This window comes from Zeus faber (genome assembly GCF_960531495.2).
Source record: "Zeus faber genome assembly, chromosome: 3".
Classification (NCBI taxonomy): domain Eukaryota; kingdom Metazoa; phylum Chordata; class Actinopteri; order Zeiformes; family Zeidae; genus Zeus; species Zeus faber.
The window spans coordinates 7513056-7527551 of NC_137190.1; the positions used below are offsets into that span (position 1 = coordinate 7513056).

Genomic DNA, 14496 nt, shown 5'->3' on the forward strand with positions numbered 1-14496 from the left:
AGGGATTTTTTTTCCTAAATAAGCACTGCTGCATTAAAGGCCCGTCCGAAATGCTACGGTGTTGCCTTGACCCTTCGGAAATATCAAATTCAGACATTATTTATAATTTTATTTAAATATTATTTTATTGTTTATAGACCAGCAATACCCAGGCCAGGAGTAATGGTCTGTACCATAGCAGCAGGCTAAGAAATGTACTGTATTTTTGTTCAATTTTAGATATTTGGAGTTTGTTTATTAAAATAGCTATTGTTTAAATGCACTTTAAAAAAGTCCAGGGCTATTTTTTTTGTTCCAGTCCGCCCCTGACCCTGCACGCATCACTGATGAACTGATGCCGAAACCTCATTATCACTTATCTATTATTGAATAAATATTGGTTAAAACTGGGAAACTGTAACACGTACTAAACACAACTTTATGGACCCTGTGTATTGCTGCCCCGCAGCTATACTTATTATAATTATTATTATTGTACTTCTTTCATGAACATTTTTCTTCAGTGTATTGACTTTCTGAGAGCTTTCAAAGAAAATATCTCCATTTCTTTTTTTACTTACTTTTTTGTAGACTCAGGATTTATTATTGAATATCATAACAAGCCAAAAGGAAAAAAGTAAAACAAATCAGGAACTGTCTTATTAACTGCTGATTTAGGCTGAATCATTTGTTCCATAATATTCTGATTCAAGATTCAAGATTTTTATTTGTCTATTTTTATATTCTGAATGACTGACACAGTAGCATTTAAATGTAAATTGTCAAAAATCCTGGTATACGTTATGTGTACATATAATTTTAATTTGTTGACCTGTTTTCATACATTAGTACTATATAAGTACTATATAAATAAAGCTTTACTTAGCTTTCGCAGTGTGCGCACTGCGCAGCGCCAGATCTGTTTTTTTTTTTCTTTTTGTTATCCGGAACGCGTCCCGAGTCACATGACGGTGACTAATCAAAAGGTCCGAGTACTTAATTGTTACACATCCCATATAATAAATTATGAATAATAATATTTCCAGCATAACAATATTTCTAAAAATCCTCTTTTGGTTTTTCAAACACATACAAATCAAATGTAAAATAATAATACTCGTGATAATAATGTGCGGCTGAGGGGGTGGCTGCGCAGCGCCTTGTGATCCGGAACGCGTCCCCGGTCGTAATAAAAGTGGACCGTGGCCTCGCGGGGAGGAACCGGTGGAACTGCTCCGTCTCTGCCGCGTTGCTCCGCTCAGACCCGGGGATCATATTCATAACAAATACGAGCGCGCCTCCGTCGGACTGCGGCTCCAAAATGCGGATTTTACTCCTGTTCACATGCGCGGCCCTGTCCCTGACGTGCGACGCACTGGTCCGGTGAGACGTTTTGGATTTCAGCGGATGTTTTGGGTGGAAAGCTGCCTTGAACCATTTGAATGAACTCATAATAATAATGATGACGCTGAGGGCTGTTTAATATCAACGTCGGCCACACCCGTCAGCACGGTGTATTATGTGATTTCAGCGCGATAAATACGTTGTTGTTTTTTCTTGTGTCGTCTTATGCTAAGCCAACGGCTTGTCAGAGCCGAGCGTCAACCGCTGCTCAGAAGCTAGCTATGCTAACGCGGCTAGCCGGTCCGGTGTTGCGGTAAACACGGAGTCACGGCGCCCCTCGTTTCCAACAGACCGTTAAAAAAAACAACTGAACTGAAACGGTTTGTCTGGTGGGTTTCCTGGAAAGACGGGGTTTGACTTTGAAAGCAACCTCTGCAGTGCATAGCTGTAGGCAATAGCGCTATAATAAGTTGGACTTAACCCATTGTATGCCATATGGTAGCCATGTGTATGCAACGGCAAACTAGTGTATACACATTCATCATATAAAGGAATATTCCCATTATATTTATACCCAGTCGACCCTTGTGGGCCACTCAGCACGTCGTAGCCTTTTTTGTTGTTTTGTTTATTCTCTCTGCAGTGTTTTCTAATCATTGTTTTTGTATGCTGCTATTTTTTGCACTACAATGCGCTGACTATCACCAAGACAAACTCCTTGTATATGAAAATGAACTCTGTCCAATAAACTGCTTCTGAATGAACCACCTTAATAAAACGATTCCCGACTGGAATGGATATGAAAGACTCTTAACATTGAACATCTAAAATGTTGACACTAAGCCTCACTTGAGCCTACATTTCCTGATTCTCTGGGGATTAATGAAGTGTTATCTCCCCTTATATTGCTTTGTCTCAAGTATGCCTCTTATCAGCCCTCAACTGCAACTCTTGCGACAGCCGAAGGCGTCAAGCTTTTCCGCGGTCGTGCATTTTACCCGAACCCTTTTTGACTTTTTTTTTGTTTTTCTTGTCTTGTCTCAGAATCCCCTTGAAGAAATTCCGTTCCATCAGACGTGAGCTGACGGACTCGGGGAGACAAGTAGAGGAGCTTGTGGCCGACAAACACTCCCTTAAGTACAATTTTGGCTTCCCCTCCAGTGACGGACCCACTCCAGAGACCCTGAAGAACTACCTTGACGTAAGTTTGCCGGCTTCTCGAACCAGGGACCCGTGCACCGTTACGTTTTGGCTTTCCCTCATGCACCGTCGAGGGCCGAGGGACAGCCGCACGACAAAGGTTCTCTTGTGTGGAGACGTGTTGGCCTTTTCCCTTTAATCCCCCTAGCTGAATGAAAAAAATATATACTTCATAAACAAAACCTCTAGAGCACAGCAGCGCTCAAAATGGTTGATGCTGTTGTTGCCCAAATTCAGCTCTAAGGAGGGAGGGGGGGGGGGGCTGGCTTAAATCGTTGGGACATAGGAGGAAGCTTTGCTCATCAGCTGACTTGGTTGTAGACATCTGAACTGTTTGCTTCCTAATCTTGTGACCTGTTGTCACAGACTTTATATTTAGTGAGCATACTGGACTTTTTCTTTCTTTTCTTTTTTTTTAATTTCCTCTAAAGATAAAAAGTGAAGTAATTCTAAACCTTCCTTCCATGTTTGGCTCTGATTTAATTCATGCCTTCAAATAAAGCAGGGAGGGGGCTGAAAAGTTAAGCTGGTGTCTTTTGAATGTTTGGAAAATAGTTGCTTCAGTGAGGTTATGTAAAGCTGAAAAGGAGTAGCTTTGGTGTTTATTTTTATTTTTTTTATAAATGGCCATTAATTGCCATTACTATAAAATTTTACCTTGAAGTAGTTTCTTGCACTTTGAAGTTTCACTTTGAGAGCCTAAACTTCTGGGTCTGTGTCTTTGCATTAACATCTATAATATAATTCAAGAAAGGAGTCAAACGATGTTATGATCCTGCTTAAGTGAAAAAGAGGCGATATGAGCAATTTGAAAGGTACAAGAGACCCGTAAAGAATGACTCAAACAACTGAAGTGTCTTCTCATGAGTGAGCAGAAGTTGCTTCCAGTCACATGAGAATAAAAAGACCTTCAGTCATGAATTTTGTTTTCGTAACCACAAAGACGTACATTTCCTAAGAAATGCATGAGACAAATATTGCTGACTTATCAATGCTCAGTGGAGAACTGTCTTCTGACCGACTATCAATGACTGAAACTAGCAGCTGCAGGTTCCAATAACAGTTAAACAGCTCAAATATCAAAGGCGTGACTGATACTGTTTGGGCCTTTTGTTGAGTCCAAGATCTATCGCTACTGTAGGACTATTTACCCTTGTTGAATCATTAGCTCTTCAATCCGGCATATTTGCTTTAGAATAAAATTAGCTTATCATCTTAAAAAACCAACAATCCAGAGGATTAGTTTGAGCTAGTTTCCCGGCGAGTGGCTCAGCTCAGGAATTGTGATGTGATGAAGTGATGTTTTATGGGCCTGTTTCTTACTGGCAGGTTTTAGTGTTTAGGAAGCGAAGTGTAGGTTGCGTGTCTACAAGCTTTTATTGTGACTTTGTTCATTTAGTGATAATCAAGTTTTTCTTCTGTTCTTGTCCAGGCCCAGTATTATGGAGAGATTGGCCTGGGCACCCCCCCGCAGGCCTTCACTGTTGTGTTCGACACCGGATCCTCCAACTTGTGGGTGCCCTCGGTTCACTGTTCCTTCATGGACATCGCCTGCTGTAAGTCCTTTCAGCTCATTATTAAACAATACTATAGACCTTTTTTTTTTTCTTTTTTTTTTTTCCATCTTTAAATCCACTTCTCCCCCCTCCTCAAGTGCTTCACCACAAGTACAACGCTGCCAAGTCCAGCACATATGTGAAGAATGGAACAGAGTTTGCCATCCAGTACGGCTCTGGCAGCCTGTCGGGCTACCTCAGCCAGGACACATGCACCGTAAGCCAGTTAGTTATGCACGGGCAATGAAGGCTTTGTTTTGCATTGTATCTTTTATTGTAGTTTTCAGATAAAACATTAATTTTTTTTTGGGGTTGGAACGTCCTCATCCAGATCGGGGACATATCGGTTGAGAACCAGCTGTTTGGGGAAGCCATCAAGCAGCCCGGTGTCGTCTTCATTGCAGCTAAATTTGACGGCATTCTCGGCATGGCTTACCCACGCATCTCCGTGGACGGGGTGGCGCCCGTCTTTGACAACATCATGAGCCAGAAGAAAGTGGAGCAAAACGTCTTCTCCTTCTACCTGAACAGGTGGGGACCAACACATTTACATCTTGATGATGATTGCTCTAAACCTTGGTGCCAGGTAACTGCTTCATTTATAACATATGCAACGTTGCTGGTGTAACTGTCTCATAAGAATAACTTTTACTTTTGTGTTCCTTTCAAGATATGCACAGTTGTGTATTTTTTTTCTTCTCCTTTTTATGACTAGCTTTTATTTATTTTCTTGTCTTCTTCCAGGAACCCTGACACCGAGCCGGGCGGTGAGCTGCTCCTTGGAGGAACTGACTCCAAATACTACACCGGCGACTTTCACTACGTGAACATCAGCCGCCAAGCATACTGGCAGATCCACATGGATGGGTGTGTGCACGCTCCATCACTCCGGTTTACCACTCGTAGTAGTGTATGACTAGCAGCGGAATGCTGAAACTTTCAAGTGATTGCTCTTTTTGGAGAGAGAATTTGCTATTGCGGAATCAAACCATTGACTAAAGAGACCTCTACAACATGACTGTTCAAAGCCAAGAAATTGTTGCATGAAATTATATTCAAAATCTAAAAGTTGTGGAAACAAATTAAACATTAATTGACTTTATAACATAATGAAATAGAATCCTGTTGAACTGGCATGCTGAGGGTGGCAAACATCTTATTTCTCAGGAAATTGTCAAACCTTTTAAGAGCCTGGCTAACAATGCTTTTTGCAATATTGGACACTCAACTATCATTTCCGTAATCTTAAAGAGGTGCTGTGATTCTGTCTTTCGCTCTCTGCATCCATGTACATGACAGGATGGGCGTGGGAAGCCAGCTGAGCCTGTGCAAGGACGGCTGCGAGGCCATCGTGGACAGCGGCACGTCGCTCATCACTGGCCCCGCATCAGAGGTCAAGGCCCTGCAGAAGGCCATCGGAGCCACACCACTCATCCAGGGAGAGGTGAGCTGGACCTGCTCGAGGCTTTAGTGCTCACAACCTCAGTGTCCAAAGTGTGTATATATTTAAAAAAAAACAAAAAAAAAACACGGGAAATGAGTAAAAACATCTGTGTTGCAGTACATGGTGAGCTGTGACAAGATCCCAACGCTCCCTGTCATCACCTTCACCCTGGGCGGACAGGCCTACTCTCTGACGGGGGAGCAGTACGTCCTCAAGGTGAGAGGCACTCTGCGTCCAGCAGGGGGCGACGAGGGCTAAGCTCCCGCAACAACAAAACAACCCTGTGACCGTTGCGTCATCGACCCGCACAAACAAAGCATTGTTTTGTTTGGTCGTGACCACAGCAACCCCCATCTGTGATCCAGCAAGCCTTTGTTCCCTCTGGGGGCCGTTGTTGAACTTAACTATTCATTTCTGTCTTGAAACTTCCTGTCTTACTGTTTTTTTGTTTTTTTTTTTTGTTTGTTTTTTGTTTTTTTCCACACCTTCCAGGTAAGCCAAGCGGGTAAGACCATCTGTCTTAGCGGCTTCATGGGGCTGGACATCCCCGCCCCCGCCGGACCGCTGTGGATCCTGGGAGACGTGTTCATCGGCCAGTATTACACCGTCTTCGACCGTGAAAACAACAGGGTGGGCTTCGCCAAATCCAAATGAGCAAAGTCCACTTGTTTTGGGGGCAAACCTAGTTTCGACATGGCGTTTGGAGCACAAGAATGTGCTGCACATCCTTCTGTTGCTTTAGAATTCCGCTCAAGAATGAATTTGTCGATTCTAAATGCACCGAATATCCGTTAGTTTTTATTTTAATTTCTCTTTATCCCCAACAGAATGTGTTGGTAGATTGGAAAGGTGTGCTGTGTGCGTGTGTGTACACATGATTAGCGATGCATTATTTGTATAGTACTGCCTGTTTTTAAGATAAAATATGACTGATCTGCAAATTTATTTTAAATCAGGGACCTGTTTTAAGCAACAGAACACTTTTTAATTTGCATTGTTGGAGGAAACTCCGCCTCATCTGCTGAATCTCAGATCTATTTTATTGGAATTAACCTCAAATAAAGACTTAAAAGATGATGACTCGTCTCACTTGTGTTACATTTTCACCCTAGTTATTAATCTGCCACCGTGTTTATTTCATTGTTTTTAATCTCTACCTATGCATGGGTAGACTGTTTGCCTTTGTTATTGCAGCAGATTCATCCAAAATGAGGCAGTTTAGGAGTGACGTGTCTTTCAAACTTTATTATTCTTCCAAAACTCTGCTATTCGCTTCAATGTACAAAAATGTCAGCGATATATTAACGTTCTACTGTAATAAAAGTTATTTTGCTTAACATTATCAAAATACAATCCCCAGAGAAGTCCCTTCACCTGTTAAATATTCAGTACATAAACAGTTTGTGACCAAAAGGTCATTGCTGACAGAAGCAAAGAGGTGGCATTAAAATTACTTGTTTGCATAATCACCACCTTTTTATAACTTAAACCAACCTTGTTTAAATGAAATTCAAACCTAAACCAACCACAGACTGGATTAGGTTTGTATTTAATGTCGGGCCTGTATGTGACCTGCATACTTATTATTCCTTGTGTAATGCTAGTGCTGCAACATGCGACTCATTTGTATATTCCAAGTAGAAAAGTACTTTTTGAAGATACTGAAGGCTTGGCTGACGCTGGAATGTGGATACCTTTAGCGGACATATTGAGGAAGTAACAAGAAAAATCAGCATTAAAGTTTTGTTCAGTGGAATATAGCGCCTCAATTTGAAGGAGTTTCATGGCTGAGCTCCAGTGTTTTCGTGCTCTTTGCCATCGCTCCCCTGGCTCTCCTCTTTCAAGTCAGTACTTCCATCAGCAGGATCCTCTCTGGGCTCTGTGGTCTCACTCTCCTGTCCACCCTCCTCTCCCTGTGGGGCCGGGTCCCTCACCACCCCTTCCATCTCCATCTCTGCTTCCAGCTCCTCCTTGGTCTCCTCCTCCACCCTGCCCACTGTGTCTGGGATAATCTCCACCTCAATGTCCGAGGAGTCCTCGCTCTCTTTAAACCAAACGGTCTTCCGCCCTCTCCCCCCTTTGCCCGCCAGAGGGCTTCCTTTGTGCACGTGGTTGGTGTAGACCCCGCAGGAGGCGCAATGGCGGCTCCGTCGCTCAAGCGGGATCAGCCTGCCTCTGGCTTGGGGGATGGTGCTCCGTCTCGTTATGCCGGTGGTCCAGCGGCGGGGGCCGCCGCGGTTGGGGTCTGACTCGGTCTGAAAACCGTCGTTGGTGTACTGCATGGAGTCCCTGGGCTTGCGGCCTCCGGGCTGGGTGGAGCGCAGGCAGGGGCTCAGGCACTAGACGGGGTAGAGGGGCCTCGTTAATACACAAGTTAATGAAGCAAGGAAGATATCGGGGCATTGTTTTATGGATGTCACCGTTCTCGAGTGTCCGCTAGGTTCATTTGTTCTGCTGTGACACAGAGCCCTTCTGTGGGTTTCAGCTGATAAATATTCATTAACGTTACAGTCCTGCACATGCAGACATTTCACACACAGTGAGTCTTTAACTGGGATGTGAAGCTGCAGAAATGCAGTGGTAAAGCATTTGAATAATGCATGTGGCCGCCTTTACATAATAAGTTAATTGGAATAAATTAGGGGGCCAGATGAGTGTGTAGTACCACACTGCTTGACTAAATTGAACGAAATGTGATTCTGCGAAATAACTTAAATTAACTAAATGTGTTCCACTTACAGTTAGTGTAAGAAAAACAAGTCCTCAAATCAAGTAAGTATTTTTTTATTAAATACAAGTGCTATTGTATTGCCTTGGAAATGAATTGCTAATGATTCTCAATTAAATTGTTTATAATGAGACAAGTTATTCATTGTTTTCTGGTTAATCATTATTTATTTATCATTAACTTATAGTTGATCATGAGTTCTGGTGCCTGTTTTTGCAGCTCTGTACTGTTGTTAATGGCTGTTGTTTTTATTTTATTATTGTTTAGCAGTGTTAAATTGTGCTCTTTCGATTTTTTTTTTTTTATATGTTTTTTTGTCTGGCATGTCTATTGTCTGCAGACGTGTATTGATTATTTTACAGTCGTTTAGTCCATCCTCTTACATCTTCTATCCGTCCAATGTTCTGTGTTGCTGCTGATTTACCTCCACTTCTCTTCTGGGTTTTTATAAAGCACCCGTCTAGTCTCATGTGATCTAACAGAGCCCAGGCATTTTTCGGCACTGGACACCGGACGTTCGCGCGCTGACCTTGGATAGTTTTTTGACGTTGGACTTCCCCTTCCACACGCGCGATATCAAGAATCCGATGACGATGAGGCAAAGAACCAAGAGCGCGGCCATGACGAGGCCCAGGAGCGCCATGTCGCCGGCGCGGTACCCTCCGCCCGAGGGCGACGGCACGGCCACCGCTGCAAGAGAGACGCATCGCAGCAGGCGGTCAGGACGGAGGAATGTCAACAAAACGGCGAAGCAAAACGAAGCTTCACAATTTAACAACATCCGCCGTGTTTCGAGCAAAAACACGTACACGTGCGCACACTTCCGGAATTATTTCCGCAAATCACGTTTGATCCACCACAGCAATTCTACAAATACTTTCGGCGATTTGGCCTCGTCGTATTGAACGTATTACTTCCTGAAAGGGCATCCAATACATATTCTCTATGAAACAACATTTGAAAACCAGTGCGTTGAGACGGCCCTGTGGCCTATTCCACGTCCAATGACATAACTGGTTGTGTTTGCTGCTACTAAGCATTTTCAGCGTAGTGAAAAGACATCGCAGCAAAAACGAAAAACATCCCTAAAACATCTACAGTATATTGAAATGTCCCTCCATTCAATCCCTGTCAATTTTCAGATTATAACCAGCGACGGCGATACAGGCCCCATGCCCTCACCTGGTATAACTTGCACGGAGAGCGCCGCTATCCCGAACTCCCCCGTGGTCGCGTCCACTGCTTTGATCTTGAAGCCGGATCAAAGGAAGGTTATGTAGGAAAACACTGGGGGGAGCGTCAGAACCAAACTGCACAGGCGCCGATTTACCTGCAGCGCAAACGACTCCGTTTTCACCACCCTCTTCAGAATCACGAAGCCCTCCGGGGTCACATTGACGTAACTGCTGTACTGCACCTCGTACTTTATGTCTGGGTTCAAGCCCTGGGACACACACACACACACGCATACACGGATCAAAGGCGTCGCCGTTATGCCGTTTATTTGCATCGCATGTTTATTTCAAGTAAAAGAAGTGTCTCGGGGGGGGCACATCGGCGCTACTCACGCTGGCAAAGTCCTCATCTCTGGCCCGGACCCTGAAGGGCCGGTTGGAGGTGCGGTCCCGGAGGATCATGCTCTCCGGGACCGAGGTGCTGTAGATGTAGCCCTCGTAGCGCTCCTTCTCGAACCGCGGCGGGTTCCTGCTCTTCTTCATCACCTCCACGGTGACCAGCGCGACGGCGAACTGGTCCCTGTTGGTCGCCTGCGACGCCTGGGGGGGGGGGGGGGGGGAGGCTCGTTAGTCCGGTGGGGACGGGGAGGCCGATAGTGTCGCTACCGGCGTCTCCTTCTTAATCTGAGCGGAAGGGGTCAAACGCGGAGAGCGGTTACCAGAACCGTGAGGGTTATCGGGCCGACGACATCAGCCGCTTTGGCCATGGTGATGTTCCCCGTGTCTTCGTCGATCTGGAATATACCGCCCTCGTTCCCTGGGGGGACAGACAAGAAAGGATCTCTCGGGCGTTATCTTTCCCGTCGCCAGATCCGGCGGACGCCGCGAGGAACGGCGGTGAACCACGGAGCACTTTCCAACCTCTGAGTATTCTGTAGCTTATCTGCTCACTCCTGTTCTTGTCGCCATCCTTGGCGTACAGAGGGCCCGGCTCCAGAGTCAAGGGCCCGTCCTGTGAGTGAAAGGGAAAATCACGCCTCCGCGACACCTTCTCCGCTTTCATTTGCACATCCGCCCTGACACCATTTCCCAATTTCTATTTTGGAGGTGAAGTGTAACCTCTTTTTTTTTTTTTGCACGGTGAATATAGCACGAGCGTCACTTTCACAGTTGCAGGAGGATGACGCCGTGCGTTCCTAGTCCCAAGATCCCTTCACGCGACACACCTCCACCACCACCACCACGTCCACCTCCTCACCTCTTTTTCGGTCAAGTTGACTCTGCCCTTGTAGCCCGTGCTCACGCATAGCTTGGCCATCCCCAAATTGGCCCTCATGCAGGGCTGGAACCACGGGGGGCGGTTGTCGACGTCCCTCACGTGCACGGTGATGGTGGCCACGGACGTGAAGAACGGTTTGTTGGAAGCCGAGCCGTTGAACGTGTCCTGGAAACGCGGGGGGGACATCGCACGGGGTCAAAGGTCGGGCGGCTGCCGCGCCTCGCCGGGACGCCGGGCGAGCCGCACGCCGCGCGTGCTTACCTGCACGTGTAGAACCAGGGAGATCTTTTGAACGGTGTCGTAGTCCAGAAGGTTTTGAACAAGTATCCTCGGAGTGTTGATGTTTTCCAGGCGGAGGTACTTGTCCTGGCGTGACCAGGGCAGAGAGAGAGAGGGGAAAGGAAAAATTACATTAGATCGGCAAACACAGTTCCTTGATATCACACCGGATCCTTTTATTTGGGTGAGTAAATCCCGCCGCTACCTTCCTTCATATGAACCAAACCAATGCCCGCGCTGTGGCCTTACTGTTGCCGGCTCCAAGCGATAGTACAGCAGCTGCGAGTCCACGTCCGTGGCCTGTATCAGTCCCACGCTGGAGTTCACCGGGGAAAGCTGCGGCAAAAAAAACAAAAAACCCAAACGGCACCCTGAGTCCACCGGAAGGCTCGGAACCGAGTGGTTCGAAAGGACGGCGCCGGAGGACGGAGCTCTGCTCACCTCGTTCACGTCCAGGACGTAGTGGTTTTGCGCAAAGTTCGGGGGGTTGTCGTTGACGTTCTCAATGAAAACCTTCACGGACACGTTCATCTTGAGGCGAACAAGGAGAACAGGAAGAAGCATCTGCGTTGGTCCGTCTTCCACAGGACGGACAACTTTACAGTCATGTATGCAGGTTGATGTTCTGCGAAATATGCTTCAAAATATGTTTTTTTTTTAAATCACGTTACTCAGCATTGCATGGATATATGCATAAAACGGAGAATGGATACATGAATAAACAGCGTGAAAAAAAAAGGTAAACTTTGATAAAGGGTCCAAAAATTGAGTCGTCAGCTACAAGTGTTTGAACCCACATTTGGTCTTTTTTTCGACGGCACATTGTCTACGCGGTTGTCACGCGAGGTCGTGCCCTACTCACAGATCTGGAGCCCGCTCTGCTGCACTGGACCTGCACCACCAGAGCGTCCGCACCGGACGAGGCCTGAGGGGGCACACACCACAGACACGAGCATGGACGTCAAGATGTCGACCGTTTAAATACAAGGTGCTGTTAATCAATGAGGGACATTTGTGATGCATTTAAATGCACGCAAACAGACAACGCGACTAGTAAAGCGACACATAACAATCGCCTTCCGTGCCACCTAGACGAGGACATTCACAGAGGAGAAACACGTATTCCACGTTTTGCGTCCGACATGTCTTCCTCTACGTTAATCTGTTCCACCTCAACACATGTGAGCCGTGCGGCCGTCACCTCATAGTCCAGTCCTTTCTTCACCATCAGTTCGCTCCCCTTCAAGTAGAAGAAGTCGTCGGGGTTCTTCGCAACGGCCAGCGTCACATCGCTGCCGGCGTTGATTTTTGAGACGACAACGTCGACCGTGTTGTTTTCTGGCACATACACCGGACCGGGCGACGGAGAAGCCGTGCAAACTGTGGAGGACCGCAGTGGTAAGACGTCCGGGCAAGGCAAAACAACGGAAACACAGCAACCATATGGAGGGGATTTTTCCTAGCTGTACCAAGGATGACCCCCCAAAGTGGAACAGGTGCTCAAAGGTCAGAATGTGCGTTTTCATTTAGTCAGATTATACCTATAGCAATCTATGGAAAGCAGCCTTCATCCTCAGCGGAACAAGGCCTTCGGCGGCGCATCCGACCCCGGTCTCCGCCGCTGATGTCGCCCTCACAGCAAAACTCCCTCGCAACAGAAACAGCAGAAACGTCGTACTTACGTTTTTGAGATCTACAGAGGGAACAGATGGAGACGGCTGCCACACATCCAAGGAGAATGTTCCCAGGTTTGCCTTTCCACGTCAGTTCCATCTCCTGACCTCGGAGGAATCCAACAAATGAAGTGCCGAGGAGGATGAGGGGCCGTGGTACCAGCTGGTACTTCTCCACATAATGGCCCGTCTGTGCTGCCCGGCGAGTGGGAGTCGACTACAGTTGCGACGTCTGTGACTTCATCTTACAGGGATATATTGCGCCAAAGGGCTTGCCAACGGCACGACTCCCAACCTCCTACTAAAATACTTGCATCTGCTTTGGCTTGACGGGCCCGTCTCCCTCTCTGCCGGTGCCCGTCGCTCTGCGCTCATGCGGCCTTCGGAGGAATCCTCCCAAACCGTAGCTCCGCAGCTGCCTGAGAAGAGACCAGAAGATTCCTGTCATCGCAAACTATTTAAAAAACATTGAAACATTTACAAATGTAACCCATATGAATTACAATATGATTTCTGACCACATAATAATAATAATAATAATAATAATAATAATAATAATAATAATAATAATATTATTATTATTATTATTATTATTATTATTATTATTATTATTATGATAATTCCAAACAAAGAAAGAGTTTGAAATCAATAATGTTTTCGTCTTTAGACTTTCCCCATTTTGGTTGCAAAGGTTTGATATGCCAAGAGCAGCGATGATGACCAAAACACAATAAATGGTATTCACTGTGCTCATATCACAGATGCACGCACGCACGCACGCACGCACGCACGCACACACACACACACACATACACACACACACACACACACACACACACACACACACACACACACACACACACACACACACACACACACACACACACACACACACACATCTCTCTGTGATACACTGTACTGAGGACTGTCAATGAATACCCCCCTTCCACAAACACACACACACGCACACGCACACACACACACACACACACACGCACACACACATCTCTCTGTGATACACTGTACTAAGGACTGTCAATGAATACCCCACCCCCTCCACACACACACACACACACACACACACTCATGCACGCACATGCGCACACACACAGACACAACCCTTACGCCGGTTTATTTCTCTGTGTGGGAACAAGAGGCATACAGTGTCGTGATGTGACATGCGTTACATACATCTTGTATCCATGACAACATGACCTCTGGCATCTGTTATAATCGCTGCGTTTCGAGTAAAATCGGAGCCTCGCGTGAACCCTCTATTTGTGCAACGGGTGAAAGCTGCAATAAAAACACATGGAGACGCGACACAACGTGCTCCAGTGCTGACAGCGTGTCGTGCTGTCGTCGAGAACGGGAAACATTCAGAATGGCAGCACATTAGTCGTAGGCTGGTTGGGACGGACACAATGAGCACGTCTGATGTGCCGTTTGCTCCTTCTGTGTGTCCCCACTGTCCTGGAAGTGCTGTTATTATGGTCTGTGTGCTGTTATTATGGTCTGTTTGGACACTGTGGCTACAGTGCACGGCGCAGCCAAAAGAGGACACTGGGGGAGTGCGAATTGTACAGACGTGTACCGTGCACGACATCGAGACTTAAAACAGGGGTTCCCAACGTTTTGTTTTATGACGAGGTCCCCTTGGCAGATTATGGCCTTCCATAAACCTTGAGGGACCCCCCCCTCCCAATTAAAAACAACAAGTGGTCACACTATATTTGCCTATAACAAACTGCCATTTAGCTCAACATTTATCTGCTGTGCAAATCTCTAAAAGTGCAAAACAACAACAACAACAACTAAAACAAAAATCATCCTCATAAT

General features: G+C 46.1%; 2 protein-coding genes across 2 annotated transcripts; one reads left to right on the forward strand and one right to left on the reverse strand.

Annotated features, from left to right (window-relative positions):
- The first annotated feature begins 1164 nt into the window (after positions 1 to 1164).
- Positions 1165 to 6600, forward strand: ctsd (cathepsin D). The gene is made up of 9 exons (XM_079998300.1): positions 1165 to 1362; positions 2368 to 2524; positions 3956 to 4079; positions 4178 to 4296; positions 4411 to 4610; positions 4824 to 4946; positions 5379 to 5523; positions 5641 to 5739; positions 6016 to 6600. The coding sequence occupies exons 1-9, from the start codon at positions 1301 to 1303 to the stop codon at positions 6175 to 6177; spliced, it is 1191 nt and encodes a 396-aa protein (XP_079854426.1). The 5' UTR covers positions 1165 to 1300; the 3' UTR covers positions 6178 to 6600.
- Positions 6601 to 6789: 189 nt separating this feature from the next.
- Positions 6790 to 12757, reverse strand: cdhr5a (cadherin-related family member 5a; the record flags this gene model as incomplete). Its single annotated transcript, XM_079997973.1, has 14 exons — positions 6790 to 7862; positions 8781 to 8941; positions 9434 to 9500; positions 9582 to 9695; positions 9820 to 10026; positions 10146 to 10243; positions 10348 to 10438; positions 10685 to 10870; positions 10967 to 11071; positions 11234 to 11320; positions 11426 to 11515; positions 11847 to 11909; positions 12186 to 12364; positions 12667 to 12757. The coding sequence occupies 14 exons, from the start codon at positions 12755 to 12757 to the stop codon at positions 7305 to 7307; spliced, it is 2097 nt and encodes a 698-aa protein (XP_079854099.1). The 3' UTR covers positions 6790 to 7304.
- Positions 12758 to 14496: the final 1739 nt, after the last annotated feature.

Excerpts from the sequence above, each read along its gene's own strand:
- ctsd (XM_079998300.1), top strand. The coding sequence starts at position 1,301 with ATGCGGATTTTACTCCTGTTCACATGCGCGGCCCTGTCCCTGACGTGC. Across the intron at positions 1,363-2,367 it reads ACGTGCGACGCACTGGTCCG|AATCCCCTTGAAGAAATTCC; the intron begins GTGAGACGTTTT and ends GTCTTGTCTCAG. Across the intron at positions 5,524-5,640 it reads CACCACTCATCCAGGGAGAG|TACATGGTGAGCTGTGACAA; the intron begins GTGAGCTGGACC and ends TCTGTGTTGCAG.